Genomic DNA, 18768 nt, shown 5'->3' on the forward strand with positions numbered 1-18768 from the left:
TAAAACTTGGTTGTTGGAGGGGTTGAGGTAGGAGTGCAAGTTGGATTGGAAACTACAATTTTGACTCAATACACATCCACTTGGAACATAAAAATTTCAATTCCTAACATTCTGAAGAAGAAAAAAGATTGAACAGAAACCGAAAAGTATACAGAGATTTAGAAATTTCAATATATTCTACAAAAAAATTTGGCCACAACTGATACAGCAAGGGTTGAAGTTCCGTTGAACACTTGTATATGCAGAAAGAAGTTGCCGCAACAGATCATGACATGTAGGCTTCCATGGGGAAAACTCTTAGGGTGAGTATAACAACAAATTAAACAAATGTTGACAAAATCTAGCTCAAAGGCAATTTTGAGCCACACTAGGAGGCTCCCCAATTGAAAGATGTACATGCAGGAAGTAGTAGCTACATTAACTGCTGATCTCCCTATCCAGTTTCATTCTCTTTGCCTTGTGCACCTCCGACACACTACTACCTCGTGGCTGGAACGATGCATCATGCTGGAACGTGCAATTTGCTCCTTTGTTGCATCCCCTTGAACTGTTGAAGAATATGCAAGGCTTCATGTTCTTGGGTTTCGAATCTCTCGATTTGTAGTTATTATTGGATTCTTGGTTTACCGCTGAATGGTCGCTGTGTCGATTACCAAATGGTGGAAAGTTGTCATGCCGGTCTCCTCCATGTTGTTGAATCAAGCTTTTATAATAGTTGATGTCCTTTGCTGGTGGAGGTGGTCCAACAGAAGGCGAAGAATGAACTGGAATTCCTGCAGGCGGAGGTGGTCGTGCATCAGGAAAAGGTCCCATATTTGGTTGAGGATAGAAATGTCCGCTTGATGAAGGTGTGTTGATTTCTGTCCTGATCATGTGAGATGGATCTGATATGCCCATTGGAGGTGGCCTTGTCATTGGTTGTGGATCTGTAACCAATTGCTCAATCATTTTCGGGTTGCTGAGAATCTTAATCAGCAATTCATGGTCAATCATATTTCCGTGCTCGTTGCTATTCATAATTGCACCAAGGGCAGCAGCTACAACATCAGGTTCTGCTGCAACAGGCATTCCAAGTGTTGCAGGCTTAATGTGGTTTCCATTGTTAGGAATATTGTTTTGAGATGGAGCCAAAATTCCCTGAACTGATAGAAAGGGCTGTGAGCTTGTGGAATTGTTAAACGGTACCATGGATTCAGATGATGTTTCAACACTGGCATCTTCGTCTTCAATGGGGGTAATAGGTATGATAAGAGGTTGCCCACCAGTATGACTAGAGTCTTCAACATCTGCCAAAACAGAGGGGCTGTACACAGAAAAATAAAATTACCGTTCAGTTCATGGGTGCGTGAAACTTTAACCAAAATTGTAGAAAGCAAAGTAGGTGACAAACTTTAAAGGAATGGCAGATGGCCGTGGATAAACCGCTTCCAGTACTCTTATCTCTCTCTGATTTTGAATCTCCACCTCTTTGCTTTCTTCCCCAGAAACCACTTGCCAAGCGAAGTTCAGCACAACCTGTGAAAAATTAGTATAATTAAAAAAAAAAACTGTTGTTAGCTAATATTTCATACTGAAACAGTTTCCAATATATATTTCATTGGACAAGATTAAAATCTCAAGCCAAAGGTTTACTTTACCTTAGGAGGGCATCTCCATTTGATTAGAAGAATTTGAGACAAGTCAATCTGAGGCTGATTTGCTGGATGTGGTCCCTCAAACCCAGGGGGTAGAGTGTCATCTGAGCCTGTTCCAGATGAATGTGACGGCCAAGATGCCTTCGCTTGGAGGTGATCTTGAGCGCTCAGCCCAACCTGTGAAGGAGATTCCTCCAAGAGAAACAGCTTTACCTGTTTAACAGAGAAACATCAGTACAATAACCATTTACACTAACATTAATAATCAACATCGTCGATCATCATTTTTCACAAACTTCTTCAGAATGCGGAGCTCACAGGGAAACTTTAGAAATCTTTGGCATAACTTCTCCTTCAAATTATAACAGGACTGAAATCTTAAAGCAAATTATGAAAATAGAAGTGAAAAAGAAAAATGCACAGATAAAAGAAATAAAGATCACAGAAAATCAATTAAACTATACTAGAGATAACGTGAATGCATATCAGTACATTCAATCCTCCCCTGCCCATCTCCACCCAGTCCCTTGTAGTAAGTTTATTAAGATTGTACTACTGGACACATATCAATTCGTATATAACTCAACAAAAAACTGATTTTGCATGTTGGATTTTGCTAAACTAAGATAGGGCAATGAACTAGACAACCAACTTCTTAAAACCAACTATTTCAACCAACACTAATATGAGAAAGTTCAAACAATAATCAAACCGCGTCTCATGATATGGGGTTGAACCCAAAACCCAAACTAGCACCAAGCATAGCTCTTGATCTCTAAGCACACTGCCACAAAATAAAAAATACAAAAGATGCATCGCTTATCACACTCTGGGAGGTGATATTCATGCTAACTGGATGCCCATCCAAGACCCCAACGACCTTTAGCTTTGCATGCCCCAGCAGATAATGTGGAAGTTATCTTAAGTATTTGGCCCTCCCAAGTTGGAAGCGGCTCAAGTCTTGGGCTTATTCTCCTCTTCAAACAAAAAGAAAAGGAACAACTTTACAAAGAAAATAACAACGCACGCACTTCTGAGTTGCTTAACTTCATGCTTATGCAATGACACATTAAATTCTTGTAACAGTAGAACCCAAGAAATTTTGAATAGAAGTCCCCTAGTGATTCAACCTTTCTCAAACACAAGAACCTCTACATAATTTGTCATGACAAATTATCACAGAAAGACTATTAACAATTCATGAACACAACTACAGCAGCCAACCAAAGGCAATCAATTCAAAAAGATAAATGCAGAAGTGGCCACTGTATTCTAAATTTCTAATGCATGCCGACCGAAAAACCTTGACAAAAAGTTTGGAATGGGATACTCACAAGAAACTCAAGGTTTTGGCCCCTTTTCTGATGGTTTTAGAACAAAATTCATCCACCAATCCAAATAAAGCTATTCAATGAATGCAGCAGCAACGAAGTACACATCATAACCAGGTTTACGATAGTGATTATGCCATCAATCTTCATCTAACATTATGAAACTACAATTACCCCACTATTCTGTTGTTCTTGTAGAACCTTTTTCAGCAGGAAATGAGAACACTTCTCCAGTGAAAAGTCGGTTGCAAAAGACCATAAACTTATAGTTCCTCAAAAATATCTAACCTGCATATATTTCTTATTATCACCTTTTATTCCCTGCATGGCCAGTTATCAATCAACATTCTCAAAGTCACTCCAAATTTAATGAAAACTACTTCAACAAGTAGTTTGTGATTTTCGAATTCTTTTAAGTGTATATTCCTTTTAAACCTCATTGCACATTCTTTTCTTTTAAAATTATATTGGAGAAAGGGCCACCAACTTAGGCATTCTTCAGAAAAAGTTTCACCGTTGGCCTTTTGTAGATAAGAATAATCTCACCTTCTTCGTCATAAGTTGCTAATATTTCAAAACTTCAAGCTACTTTTTTCTCAAAGAATGATGGATAGTTGCAATGATCTAGATATGGACTTGGTGTTCAATGTTCATTCTCCCCCTAAAGATCGTTAAGTGATCCTATGGTTGTTCTTAACATTGTTCCAATTGATTAATTCATCAACACGGCACCAAGTTAAAGACATAAACTTCAAACCTCGCCTTTTCAAAATTGACAACTTCACGGAAAGATGGAACGTAGATTAGGCGATAAGGGCTAACCTTGTTTCATCACTTCATAATCTGATTTTCATTAATACACTCATAAAGCGTCAAAATAAGCACAAACCAATTCATAATGAAACCTGGGACTGTATGAGCTACAGATGCTACATATTCCAACATTAAGTCTTAATGGAAACTCTACGAAAGTTCATATTGATTGGCTTCTGATTTCCGAACGCAAAATTATTTAAGAGCTTAACAAATAAGCTGAATGAGCTGCAAAGGATACAAACTCCAGCATTAAGCCTTAATGGAAAATCAGGGCCGGTCCCTATTGATTGGCTTCTGATTTCTGAACAAAATTATTTCTTACCACTAGAACAACTTACTCAGCATTTGCACCAGTTCGCATATAATTTTGGAAAAAGGGCTCTCTTTCTCCACCTTCCTTTGTCATATGACACTGACAGATTTTTCAAACATTCAATGCAATTCGACAGAAAATCACTTCAAACAAACGATACGATTACCAAAAGAGGAGAACTTTAACAAACATTGTCTAACAATTCATCAACTCAAATGATACAATGTACTCCAGAAACAATATATAACAACACCACAACAAACAAATATATATAACCCCAAATCAAACCAGCAAAATCCATAGAAGTTCAGATAGCTGATTATTTCGGGTTCAGTTCGCATTCAACGAACAGAAACTACTTAATCGATCATTATCATCAGATTTGGTCACTGAAAAATGCAATCTTTACCTGACAAAGGTTAACATCTGAAGCCCAAGAAACCCTTTTCGAATTCTTCAATCCCCGCATGTTAAACATTATCCCAAGAACCCTTCTTTTCCAGCTTCAATTCCCAGTTTTAGTCACGGTTTCAAATTCAACTCATCAATTTCGGGTCTCAATCGAAATCTAAAAACGCTACTCCTCTCAGATTCCGAACCCTAGTTCCTACTGCGTCGTCGGCGTAAAAAATCCCTCTTTTTATAACCCTAATCGTACAGATTTTACGCGATCCAATTGCAGAGCGACTCTCTGTGTGTCGCGAAACGGCGATCGCAATCGCTGCGGTTCATCAAACGAAATGAAACCCTACAAAATCAAAATTCCTCTGGTTTTTGGGCTTCGGCGTTTTTCCTCCTCCTCCTTTTATTATCCTTTTTTTTTCTTTTTTTTTTTTGGTCATTTAAATGAGCGCGTGGAGTGACTGATATTTTTGCCTGCTGCGAAGATGCCTATCACGCGCTGGTAATGCGAAGCGGGTTTTTTCGAATAACTTGGTTTCGGGTGGGCTAAGATTTTTGACCGCGGCCTATAGATTGTACGAGAATGATGTTTCAAGTGTTTTTAACTTGTTTGAACTAACACACTTGGTGCTGTGTTTTGAACAAATTTTAAGCTCATATTCACACGAAAGATTTTATGTTTGATTTTTAGTTTATTGAATTACAAGATGATGGCTAAGAGAATGTTGAAATGCCTTTAAAAAGGAGTAGAAAGCCGTGATGAAACCACCAACTGGTTCCTTTTAGAAAGAAATGAAAAACATAGTGTTTTAACTTGTTTGGACCAAAAAAAAATTTGTGTTTTGTATAAAAATAATAAGGTTTTACTATGTTTCGATGTATAGCATGCACCAAACAACGATCTCGACATATAAACAAGTGTACACTATTTTTTTATAACATTGGCCTGATATTCTAAGCTTGGCAAAACAATATGTACCAAAAGATAGAAAAAAGTCCAACTCTTACAAGATTGGATTGCGGTCATGTGGTTTTGTTTGTATGTTATAATATGAGCGAATATATTAATAAAATGGAACGAACGTGGAGAGATTTATGATGTTGCCGTCTTCATTGTGTTGGCTACCGATTTATAGGCCGTTTTCTCACCATTCAGGTATGAATATATAGTTATAAAACAAGTTTTATCTTTATTACATGCATGCACTGCATTCGCTTTTGGAGTACAACGGAGCGCTTACGGCACAACGAAGGTTTGGCCTCTTCCGAACAATCGGGGTTCACCTTCTTGGCATGCAGGATCACCGGCGTCAAAACGGCACCACTAGGGCGGCCGTGGGGACCCTATTCGGCAGTTGCTTTGCGTATACTTACACGTCCGACGTGATTCTCCCAGAAGGCTGGGACAGACGGGAGACTAGCACCCAACAACTTCGGTCATGTTTACTACGGGGAACACAAATGCTATGGACCGGGAGACGAGACATCACAGAGAGTCACAAAGCCTTAAAAAATAACAAGTTACACCCTTATTTGCTCAAGCGAGTGCGCTTCGATCCGAAAGCTGGCAAGGTCGTCGGCCTCTCCTTCATCCTTACAGAGCAGGACAAGGAAATCTGGACGGTAAGAACAAGACAGACGAGCGGAGGCTCCCACCCCCGTCGGAGAGGACGTCAGGGTAGGTTGGGACACAGAGGAACGGAGTGGAGCGGGGGGTGTCGATCAGCGGGAGTGGAGTAGAGGGTATGTCGAGCAGCGGGATTTTTCTCTCTTCTTTTGGTTACAAAAAGAAATTCGCATACTAAGAATCAATTAGAACATGACAAGTGACTACCTCGATCAGTTTTCAAACATTTGTTTAGAAAACGATCGAAAAAATGCAATAATTAACATTATGAAATAAAGCAAACAAAGAAATAAGAGAACATTGAGTATTATTACAATAAAACCTGGCAAAAAGCTTCCAAAAGCCCTTGGCCTTATAGTTTGCCCCAAACTTTGGATAACCAAACCAAAGCATCTGTACCATACCCAAATCATATCACACAGCAGATTATACCGTTTGGAACAAGAAACAGAAAACCAACTGTAAAAAAGAATAAGAAAAATTTACATGAAAGCGTCACTCGGTGTCTTGTATTTATAAAAAGAAAACCCTGTAACTAGCGTCGTTAATCAGGCGCTATCCAAGTCGAAAAAAGCTAGTTACAATCTGAAGGACCACCAGTCATGTAATCATCAGACTCCGCATTTCCTGTTAGGGACTGGTCATCGGCACTGTTCCCTTTGAGATGTTCGATTACTTCGATTCTTCACCTGTTCCATTTTCTCTCTGAAAGAAGTAGCACTCAAGCAGTAAGAAATCGGTTTGTAATGCAGAGATTATACCCAATATGAAATTTTTAGTTATGCGCAATGCAATCAAGTAGATGATTATGCATACCATTTGTCTTTGCACCCGGCTGTGCTTGAGACGTTGACTGCTGGATGCGTGGAGACCCCTGCCTTCCGTTTGTACCAGGTAAGGAATGTCTCTTCTTTATGTTAATGTCTTTGTCTTGCATATCTGGACTCGATCTTGGAGAGGTATTTGTTTGAAGTTTTGCTTTTGCAGATTCTGTGGCTTGCATGAAACGGGGGATGGAACTATTACTACTGCTATGTCTTGGTTCTTGATCAATCTTATCAGCGGCGGGTTTTTCTGAACCAAATGAATTGCGTCTCTTCCCCTTTTTCTGATCTTTATTTGATCCAGAATCTTGGTTTGGGTTAGAGGGCGAATTCTTTCCTGCTGAAGCAAACTTGCGCTTTTGGTTGGATCCACTCTTATCAGCTTTGCTCCTTTTAGCTTTCACGGATATCAGACTAGACGGTGTTCCTTGAGATTCTGGGACAGTCAAATGGCTTCTTGGAGAAGTTTCTGGGGGTGATGCATATGCTTGAATACCTGCCTCAGGGTCCTGTTCTCTCTGCAGATCAGACTCAGTTCTCTCTGGCTGAGACTCTGCTTGTGGGGAGTCCACAGCAACCACAGAATCTTCGATCTCACCATTAACAACATCATGTTTTTCTGGTTGATCCAAGACTGGATCAGATAAGTTGGAGACTGGGATTGTAGGGAAATCTTTGGCTTGGACATCCACATTTTTGGTGCCGTCAGGATTGCAAATGTCTCCTTCCACTGAAACTTTGGCTCCATGCTCATGTTCCGTAGCTCCAACATCAGATCTGTTAGGCGAATCAAGGGTGGAAGAAATGGAGATTTCAGTGCCACACTCAGATCCACCAACTTGAACACTTGATACATGGGTGACTGGGTTTTCTGCCACGTTGAGCTCCTTTCTGATTTCAGTATCCACTGCAGATGAGAATGTGTCCCTTTGTAATTCACTTGCAGCATCATCTTGATGGGATGGGCTAATCGATCTACCTGAATTGGTAGTTGAACTCAGCACTTCAAATTTTGACTGTGCAGCAATAAATGCAGGATTACTCACTTTCCCCGATCCAAATACAGATTTCTTTCCTTCGGTTTCTAGTTCTTCTGAGGCTAATCTTTTCATAGAACGTTTAGGTTGTTCAGTTTCTGTGACAGGGTTCCCAGAAAAGGACTTGAGCTCCACTTGAGAATCTGCATTTGATTGCACACTTTGATTTGGAAGATAATTGATCTCTTCTGTGATCTCTTTCACATCAGAAGTACTGCTGTTCTCCAACTGAGGCTGTTCACTGTTAGAATGGCTTGCCTGAAAGTTCAAGTTGTCAGCGTCACAAGTAATCAGATTTTCTTCACTTTCAGATGGCACTATTGATTCCGTGATGCTGGACTTTGAGTCTGATATCTCACAAAGAACTTCATCTTGAATTTCAGATTCCCGAGGGGACTCAGAAATTTCTTCCTTTCTTCTTTCCATGACAGGGTTCCCAGAAAAGGACTTGAGCTCCACCTGAGAATCTGCATTTGATTGCACACTTTGATTTGGAAGATAATTGATCTCTTCCGTAATCTCTTTCACATCAGATGTACTGTTTTTTTCCAACTGAGGCTGTTCAATATCAGAATGGCTTGCCTGAAAGTTCAAGTTATCAGCGTCATAAGTAATCCGATTCTCTTCACTTTCAGATGGCACTATTGATTCCGTGATGTTGGACTTTGAGTCTGATATCTCACAAAGAACTTCATCTTGAATTTTAGATTCCCAAGGGGATTCAGAAATTTCTTCCATTCTTCTTTCCTGTTTCTTTATTGCTGCCACTGCTTTTTCTGACTCTGCAATATCCTCCGTTGACGGCGATGATAGTGACGTCCATCTCTCCATCCATTCCCAAAAAGAGCCGGGATTAGAGGAATCACACTTGGCATGCATAGGTTTGGTCTTCGGTGATGATTCCAACAACTTAAATTCAAAAAGTATGAGTTTAGGTAGGATATATGAATGAAAGATAAATTAGTCCACAATGCAGTTGCAAAGCACAGAAGAGAAAGATTTCAAAGTATACCCGGCGGGCAAAACTATTGCTAAGTAGCTTGTCAATTGAAGTGTATGTTATATTCGATTTGGCCTTCTCCTGAAACAGAAAAAATATTCCGGAAAATTCATTAGGAACAAGTAAAAACACTATTAAGTTGTCTCAAAGAACATTTCCACATGGATTGTGGGCAGTAATTGCTGATACAATAACAATTAACTTACAAAAAAAAATTGCAATTGTCAAATAATTACTTATGCTTTATTACAGAAGGTGAATCCAACATGCTATTGCATCTCAATGCGATAAACTAACCTCCCAACGTTGAAGATCTTATAACACTGAATCACGACAAATTTCAGTTATCCATAAATGTATTATGTACCACTACAGTCTACAGTAGCATCTCGATGCGATTAGCTAACTACCTCACAATGTTGGAGATCTTTATGAAATTGAATTGCAACAAATTTCAGTTATTAGTTGACATTTTCGTATTGAAATTCGAACAATCCATTCATTACCGAAAACTCAGAATTTGAATACAACATGCAATTTAAGAGGAAGGCTATCTCTATCAAACAGCGCCTAGATATTTGGATTACATACATTTTTTTTTTACGACTACGGTTAGTATTCTGTGTTACCATTACTCTGACTTGTTCCTATTGGCTTGACCATGGACAGTTGACATAAGTTAACAGCCACCATACAAACTACCATCAAATAACTTATGAAGTTATGAACCAGATCACTTAACGCAAGAAAATATGTGAATAATGACCCTATAGAGAGCAGATTATACTAATTTCAATTGAGTGGCATACCGAGAACTTAGAGTTATGGTCTATCACCTGACAAGTACGGCGAGCACGAACAAGAGCTTGCATTTTCACAAGAGCTTGAACACATTGTAAAGTTCCCACGGCATGCCTACGGACCAAATGCCCACGAACAGCAGCTTGCAACTTAACAACATTCTCAAGCTCCATGAACGATTTCTGATCCTGGTTAATAATACAGTAAACATATTATTCGGCATGCGACTAATTACAAACTTCAGAATTCATCTATATCGACAAGAAAAATTACCAGCAATCCTCTGGAAGCTGTCTGCACAACAATAACATCATTCTCATCCGATTTGCATTCGACTGCACTTTCATCTTCTGTGACATTTTCAGTATTGGATACTTTGGGTTCAGTCTCGGGTTCTTTCGGTTCAGTCTCGGGTACGTTCGGTTCAGTCTCGGGTACTTTCGGTTCAGTCTCCGGTGCTTTCCCTTCAGCTTCAGCTACGTTCGGTTCAGTCTCCGGTGCCTTCCCTTCAGCTTCTGCTACGTTCAGTTCAGTCTCCGGTGCTTTCTGTTCAGCTTCGGGTACGTTCAGTTCAATCTCCGGTAATTGCGGTTCATTCTCCGGTGCTTTCCCTTCAGCTTCTGGTACGTTCGGTTCAGTCTCCGGTGCTTTCTGTTCAGCTTCAGGTACGTTCGGTTCAGTCTCAAGTACTTTTGGTTCAGTCTGGGATACCTTCTGTTCAGTCTCAGATACTTTTGGGTTCTCAGGAGTCACCAACTGGGGTTTCTCGTCACTGCAATGTATTAACGATATCTTTTCTGGAACAGTAGCGCTCGCTGATTCCGGGCTCTCCTTATGCCCGGAAGTGGGCTTCTCTGTGATGACAGTGTTGCTCAACACTCGATGCCGTGCAGCTCTCTTTCGGAAGCTCCATCCGCGCTTGTCACTCGGACTCTTGCTCTAAAATAAACCGAAACAACATCGATCAACACACCACGCACACAGATAACAAAGTGCTCAACGAAGCAACTTCTGCAACAGGCAATTTAAACGAACCATAACAACAAATTCAACGCCGTTCGTCACATCAACTAATGGACCAATTTCGAATCCCAGTTACGATGAACCATATATGCTTTTGAATCACACGATTTTCGGGCAATTAACGGACAGATTATTAGGATTACATTTATCCTACTTATATTAAGGGCCCGTTTGGATGTGCTTTTAAAATTTTACAAAAAAATGATTTTGGTTTCCAAGAGCAATTGAAGTTCTTTCTGCAAAAAGCACCAGTTATGTGCTTCTTCCAGGAAGCAGGAAGCATTTAACTGCTTTTCCAGGATTTACTTACATTTTTCCTAAAGATTGGTTCTATAAACATTTTCACCAAAAGCGCTTTCAGCCATTTTAAAAGTACATCCGAACGAGCTCTAAATCAGCATACCTTACACACAAAGTACTCAAAGTACACATAAAGATAATCTAAGGTTTTTCGCAATCCGAAAATCGTAATTACAGGTGCCAGTTCAATTCCTAATCAAATAACAGCTCCTAATGCTCCGTTTGGTAACACGAAACAAACAGAATTTAAGCAGTTAAATGCACATCAGATTCTTCAGATCTTCGTATAGAAAAGCCATTAATCTCTCGAAATCCAAACAGAGAAGTAGCTGCTACAAACATATAAATTAACGAAACGCAAATCGAAACAGACCAATTGAATCATACGCAGCAACGAAACCAAAGACGGAAAGTCATGAGAAACATCGAAATGCACAAACCGTGAAGTAACGAGAATACCTCGGGAGCTTCGAGATCATCGTTGTCCGCTGAATCCTTACCGCAGGCGATAATTTGGAAGCAAGAGGTGGATTTCCCCATTTTCTTCATCTTCCTTCACTCCTCTCTCTCTCGCTCGCTCGCTCGCTGGCTGGCTGTTTCTCTCTCTGAAAAGACAGAGACACACACGCACACTCTCTCTCTCTCTCTTGATCCTCGAGAGACAAAACCGCCTACGTTGTTGCACTGTTGCGAAATGCGACAAATTTAGTAGCTTCAGAACACGGACCTCAACACACTCCTTAAATCTGGCTAAAAGTATTTTCTGGAGTCCGCCATTTAACAGGTCCGTTGCGCTTCTGCGGCCTGCCAGTGGAAAGGGCAGGAAGTATAATTTTATTTTATTTTTAAAAAGAAAAAAAGAAAAAAGAAAAAGGAAAAGGAAAGCTGTCAGTCGTCTAATTTTTTTTTATTTTTTAAATAATATGTTGATTATAAATTGAACCCCCCCAATCTTAAGTGGTTGTTTCACTTTAGTCCTTGCATAATATTTGTCAGCTGTCAAGTTGGTCCGTACTTTTAAGAATGTGTTAGTTGTGCGCAACATGACATCAATTTACAAAAGTTGCCAAGTCGAGTGGTGGTGTAATCGTATGCAGGAAGCTTTGTAGCTACCAACGACTTGTGTATTCGACAATGTAAAATTAGTTCTTGAACTTTTAAGAATATGTTAAGTATGGGCAATGATGACGTCATTACAAGAACTGTCAAATTTAGTGGCAATTCGTTCAATTTGATAGTTTTGTTGTTTGGAACATGCCATGAGTTCGACAATGTCAATTTGGTTCATGAACTTTCAATAATGTGTTAAATATGGACAACGGTGTCTTCAGTTACAAAAGTTGCCAAATCTAGTGGCGGGTTCAAGTATATTCGATAGGTTTTTTTTGTTTGGAATGACCCATGAAAAATGTCAAGTCGATCCTTAAACTTTAAGCATGTTTTAAGTACGGACAATAGTAGTTTCTATTACAAAAACTGTCAAATATGATGATGTGTGACACTTAACTGTCAGTGTTTTGATAGAATATCGAGATAGATTTTGACACAGATAAAGTTGTTAGTCATGTATATTGAATAAATGGATGAAGATGGACAGTAAATCTATGTTGCTAAGGTGCTCAACGAAGGAAAGGGATCCTCTCCAAATCCCTTCCACCAAACCCACCAATCTGGGCCCTTGAAATTTAATTTAACGACTAAAGTTATTATAACTTTTAAAGGGCCCTCTGTTTTTAGCCGTTTGATCAAACTTCAAGGGCTTGGATTGATGGGTTTGGTAGATTTGGTGGAAGGGATCCGGAGAGAATCTATTTCCCTCAACAAACCAATGTAACACTGACACTGACCACTCACATTAAGGTACATTTACTAAGTCGATTACTCCTTAATACCAAAGCTAGTTTTTTAAGTTCAATAAATGTTAGGCCTACTCAATTTATTTATGTCAACTATAACTTGTAAGAAAAATTATTTTTTGCCGTTATTAAACATGTTTTCAACTTGCCCCAGGAAAAAAGATATATTTTCGCATTGTAATAGCATAAAACGTACTTTCAAAGGTTACGGCACCAAATTGAAAAGATCCTCAAACTTTATGAGGCAAATTGTAAAATGAGAATATCTTATCCAGCCGTTGGTCACGGCTGACGAAAATCTCGAGAAATTGCGTTTACCGGGGGAAATTGGACAAGTTACCGTTAAAGATAATAGCATTTATTTTTGTGCTAATGACGGTTTATTGGGCACTCATTCTTTTGTGATTACACTTCAAACTACAAAGTCCAAAGTGGAGTTTTTTTTTTGGCCCACCCCACTAATTATTGCCTTTTTCTATTACAACCCACTTCTAACTATGATTATGATGGGTGATTAAAATTTAATGGGTAAGAGAGTATATAATTGCATAAGAAGAAATTTTAGACAGCTTACGTATTACTTTTTGGTGTCTATCCGATATGTCAAATTAAAATACCATTTTATTACGTTGAATTACTATTATAAATGTTTTAAAACAAAAAATAATAATAATAAAATGCATTTAGTAATCCATTAAAAAATGATTTGAAGTTGCTATCAATTTTGACAGCAAGGGTTAGGACTATCAATGCATGTCATGCCACATCAGATTTGACTTTTTAGTTGAAAAAACATTATTGTCGTTACTGATTTAGACATTTTAATATCTTCTTTTGGAGATGCTCTAATAGGTCATGTAGCTATGAAGTGGAGGAAAAAATCATATAAGATTAAAATATATTTATATTTAAGTAGTCGTTTACTTTAGTGGATATGACTTTTTTTCACCTCAATGCATCTCGTGTCTAGAGTAGTATTTAGACTATGAATATTGCTTATAATAAAAATATGTTTAGAAAAACTTGTCAAGAGATCAAAGCCACGTCACATTTTAGAATGCATTCGTATCTTCTTATGAAGTTATGATACAGTTAAAATGTTTGCGTAAATTCCTAGAACTAAATTATACCACGTAACTTTTCACATAGTTTCACCGCCATTCTGTATCTTCAATATCATCGAGTTTGATCTTTGTATTGTAATTTGAAAGTATCTTCCAAATTTTATAAGTTCGTTGAAGAAAGTGGTGGAGGAAAATGATTTGAGTTAGAAATTTCAACCCACCTTGTTTTGGTATTTGTTTCTATTTGTAGGCTTATCTTTGGTGTTAGCAACTTGATTAATCATAAACCAATACATTTGTCCCTCAAAGGATGTGATATAGGGATATGATTAGTAAACGGATTATAGATAAGATAGATTAGGCAAATTGCTCTCAACCCTACCAACCATTACACTATTCAAACCTATCCGCGACAAGAACTAGATTATCACGAAAATAAGGACATGATTGAGAAATAAAAAAATAAAAAAACAACGGTGTGTTTTGAGGATGAGTGGGCCCAAAAGTTGCTTTTCATGTGAGAGGATCTCCCACAACAATAAGATGATGAAGAAGGAGAATAATATAAACGAATACGGTGGTGTCCTAGTAAGAGGCAGATTTCAACCTGTAATGAGCCCGTTTGTATCAAGTGATGAGAAATATATTAATAATTAAAGAGATATACGCCGATTCCTACAAAGGCAAGTAATATCAAAACCCCGAAATCGTCTTGTACTTCTATAATACTAACTCATCGGATGACGCAGGTCAATGTATTCTTTCTTGAAGTATTTTTCTTTTTGTAAATAAAGCGAAGGGTAGTAACGAGGTTGTTAAGTAAGAGAAATTTTTTAGTGTACTCAACATAAAACGGTACATCACATTTCATTATATAATTAAATTTAAGTTTTCTTCTAAATGTCTTCAATTATATAACAAGTGGCTTATCGTTCCGTATTCCGACACACTAAAAATCTCTCGCCAAATTGACCAAAAAAAAAAAAATCTCTCGCCATGTAATATTGTTTCCTTTAGCAAATAATGTTGGCCTATTGGTCTCCAGTAGCCAGTGGCCAACGAACTATTGGCAGCTCTTTTGTCCTCACGTTCCACGTGTTTGACTGGCTGCGGGACACGTGGATCACATGGGAATCTGAGATGGTCCACAATTTGAGCTGCGAAACGCAAATGGGTTGCAATGAATCTGTCACGTGCGGACCCCACCACCAATTACTGTACCACTCTGAGACTGACGTCTTCGCTCTCTGATTTTCATGGTGGCGGGTTGCACCTGCTCTGATCTGCTCCGCGGCCCCATAACTGCACAAACGACTCGCCGCCGCACAGTTGAAATTTGGCCTCCAATGTTACTAGATAAGACCTTCTTCAACCGAAAAAGAATCAGATAGCTCGTTTTAGTTCTGTAACAATTCAAGAAATTAATATTTTAATTAACAGTATCAGATAATATTTCTTACCATCTCCAATCGAGGGGCCAGTGGGCCTTAGGCCAAACATAGCCATGTGATAAAAAATTATATCCAACAGAGAGGGTCAAAGGGTCATAGGCAGTGGCGGAGCCACATGGAGACCAAGATGGGCACGGGCCTATCTTGAAATATTAGTTTATATACCTTATCTGTTGGTTTTGTAACTAAAGAATCTGCGGCTCGGTGGTTGAAGGGGTTTTTGTGTTCCTGCACGTCAGGGGTTCGAAATTTGCTGGTGAACCTCGTTCAAGTTCTTTATCAGCAATTATTTTTTTGGTTAGTTGATACAGAACAAGGTTAATTTATGTTGAAAAAAAATCTCATAATAATAGTATTGAGCCATGATTTTAAATTTTTGTTTGAAATTAATGTTAACTTTATTGTTAATCTCGTAACAAGTTTTGTTTTTATGATATAATTATTTTAATACTAAATTTTTCATACATGTTAAAGATCTACCAACCTTTTTTATTAAAATTTTTCATGCCAATACAAAAAAGGAACCTTTAATTTTCTCTCATTAGTTATATTGCTATATTTTTTGTCTCATTTTGTTTATATGATTTAAAGGCCCCTCCTAGTCTGAATTCTTGGCTCCGCCACTGGTCATAGGACCAAACATAATTTATTATTTTAATTGAATTATTATGGTTACTTAAATTGAACTACATCAATAATTTTTCGAGATGGAATGTCAATAATTAAGTTTTATGTTGTTTAATGTTACTTAATGTTATTTAATGTTGTTTTATGTTGTTAAATGTTTTTTTAATGTTGTTTAAGTTTAATGTTATTTAATGTTGTTTAATATTGTTTAATGTTGTTTAATGTTACTTAATGTTATTTAATGTTGTTTTATGTTTTTTTTAATGTTGTTTAAGTTTAATGTTATTTAATGTTGTTTAATGTTGTTAAATGTTTTTTTTAATGTTGTTTAAGTGTAATGTCATTTAATGTTGTTTAATGGCTTAGGTAGTTATAGGAAAAAAATTAGAATTTTTAAATATTAAAAAAAAAAATTATAATAATAAAAAAAATGAAAAATCAAATTTAACGGCTAGCTGACATTAGCAAGTAGCCTTTGGATTCAAATGCTTGGGTCAGCCTGGGGCTAGCTGGTTGGCTCCTTTGGGTCAACAGGTTGGCCTGATTCCTCTTTTTTGGCATGGTGAGGCCCACGAGCCCTCTGGCCTAGCCCTTGGTTGGAGATAGTTTTCGTGTCATTTCGGGCTATTTTCGACCCTCTTGTCGGATCGGTTGGAGATGGCCTAACTTGCTTGCAACCGAGACGTTATATCTTAAGTTCATCACGCGTACTCAAATGTTTTAATTTATTTATATAATTGTGGAATTAATTTATGATACGATGGTTTGGCTGGATATAAATTTTTACCAGATTGAAACTCGAGAGCATTATGTTATACATTGTAACTAAAACGTCTTCTATTAATCAATTTGAATAATTATGGACTAATTAGTTTTGAACTGAATGGTCACATTTAAACATAACACTAGAAAAAAACTACTCATGTGCTTTGGCATGTTCTCACGTCATATTCTCTACCTATAGGGGAAGGTAGTGATCATGTTCATTACGTAGGAGGATTGGTGGCGGATCTAAGATTCGAACTTTAGGGCTTTGGCATGTTTGTTGTCGTCAGTCAAACCATTTCACACATGTCAACAGATGTTAAGATATGCTGAAGTAATCTAATGAGTGGTATCGAGACAATTTGTCGAGGCGTTATCGAAACAACCTGTTGAGATATGCCTAGTACTAGCAGACATTACATCAAACACTTGGTAGGCACAAAACTTGTGCCAAACATTCAGAGGGTCCTTAGAAGACCTTCGCATATATATTTTCCGGATTCCAGATAGTCCTAGGACCACCCTAGACGCAATGTACATCTACCCCTAAAAAGGATAAATATCTCACACGCAACCGTTACAAATCAACATGAATGGCTATAGTTAAATAACTATTAATGATGTAACTTCATTAATGGTTGTGTGGTTTCTATCTCCATTCTCCATCTTAACCATGGAGATGGACATAAAATGGCACCAACCCATTTAAAAATATTAATGGCACAACAACGTTTTACCCCCTAAGATTAAGATTCAACGTAGGTCTTGGACTTAATCTTTAGGTGGGGAATTATTTCAGCAATCAGCATTTTTTGGTAACCATTTAGGTACACCGGCGATCTATGACCGTCCACCGCGCTGGTCCTACTCCTCCATTAGGATAAAAAGGGCTGGTGGAGCGCACTTGTCACATGGCCGACGAGGACGTGAATGATAAAAATGCTTTTTCCATGGCCATTATTGCAATTATAGTATTGCTCTCTGGGGTCCTAGTGGTCCGACTGTCAAAGCCACGAGCTCTTTTTTATTTGGCGTACTTGTTCTTTGGCCAGGCTGCCTCTATCTGGGGAGAGGGGGGGAGGGCAATACCTAAATTATTTAGGAAAAATAATGAAAAATATTTGAAAATTTTGAGTTTTAACGATAAAGATAAAATAAAGGGTAAAGTGAATAGTACGAAGATTGATTTTTTAGTATAAAAATATGATTTTTTGTTAAAGTGAACAGTACCGGGAGTTTTTCATTTAAGTTTCCAAATTATTTGAGACGCTACGAATTTTATGTTTTTATATTGGCGTCGTATGATTGGTTGGGATACGATCATTTGGGTGTTCTCATTTCATATAAGTCTTTGTTTTCGTTTCGTATAAGCCTTTGTACTTGTTACCTAGTGGTACCACAATCCCACGGCGCCCCTAATGTCCGCCTATTAGAGCAGTTTATCCGTTTTAGGAGGAGGGCAAGAGAAAGGCAAAAAGGCAGTTAACTGGCCCATACTATTCACTCTAAATAATACTTACCTTTGTGCACTTCCTCATTTGAAATCCAATGCACGAGAAAGTGCGGCGTATCTGGCACTCATTGGATGGTGGTGCTAATAAGATTCTGTCTCGGTTGCTTGAGATTAAATTTTCTTTTGTGTTTGTGTGATTCACATGCATCCACGCTCGAGTAAACGACTTCCAACATTGCTGACAAAACCAAACCCAACAAACTAATAAAGGAAACTGGACATGTCCTTGGAGGAGTTTGGGGTCTCAGCTTATTCATCAAATGTTTCCTCATTTATGGACATAAAGAAGCAATGATTGGAAAATATGGGGCCTATTAGGCTCCGTCCATAGCTTTGAAATTGGATCCTCTCCTGAGCAAGAGATCAGGATCGTCCTAACTCACT

At 38.2% G+C, this 18768-nt stretch overlaps 2 protein-coding genes across 3 annotated transcripts; both read right to left on the reverse strand.

The window, feature by feature from the left end:
* Positions 1 to 157: 157 nt before the first annotated feature.
* LOC126632235 (zinc finger CCCH domain-containing protein 6-like) lies at positions 158 to 4917 on the reverse strand. Its single transcript, XM_050302541.1, has 4 exons — positions 4504 to 4917; positions 1638 to 1847; positions 1391 to 1515; positions 158 to 1303 (listed from the first exon to the last, which is right to left on the reverse strand). Exons 1-4 carry the CDS (start codon positions 4570 to 4572, stop codon positions 418 to 420), a joined length of 1290 nt encoding a protein of 429 aa, XP_050158498.1. The 5' UTR covers positions 4573 to 4917; the 3' UTR covers positions 158 to 417.
* Positions 4918 to 6413: 1496 nt separating this feature from the next.
* LOC126632230 (protein IQ-DOMAIN 32-like) lies at positions 6414 to 11901 on the reverse strand. Of its 2 annotated transcripts, none has more exons than XM_050302533.1 (6): positions 11568 to 11901; positions 10059 to 10724; positions 9794 to 9973; positions 8997 to 9065; positions 6940 to 8893; positions 6414 to 6828 (listed from the first exon to the last, which is right to left on the reverse strand). In XM_050302533.1, the coding sequence occupies exons 1-6, from the start codon at positions 11655 to 11657 to the stop codon at positions 6809 to 6811; spliced, it is 2979 nt and encodes a 992-aa protein (XP_050158490.1). In that variant the 5' UTR covers positions 11658 to 11901; the 3' UTR covers positions 6414 to 6808. The 2 variants fall into 2 exon arrangements, with proteins under 2 accessions (XP_050158490.1, XP_050158491.1); XM_050302534.1 differs by having other exon boundaries at positions 9821 to 9973; positions 11568 to 11900.
* Positions 11902 to 18768: the final 6867 nt, after the last annotated feature.

This window comes from Malus sylvestris, chromosome 8, assembly GCF_916048215.2.
Source record: "Malus sylvestris chromosome 8, drMalSylv7.2, whole genome shotgun sequence".
NCBI classification, from domain to species: domain Eukaryota; kingdom Viridiplantae; phylum Streptophyta; class Magnoliopsida; order Rosales; family Rosaceae; genus Malus; species Malus sylvestris.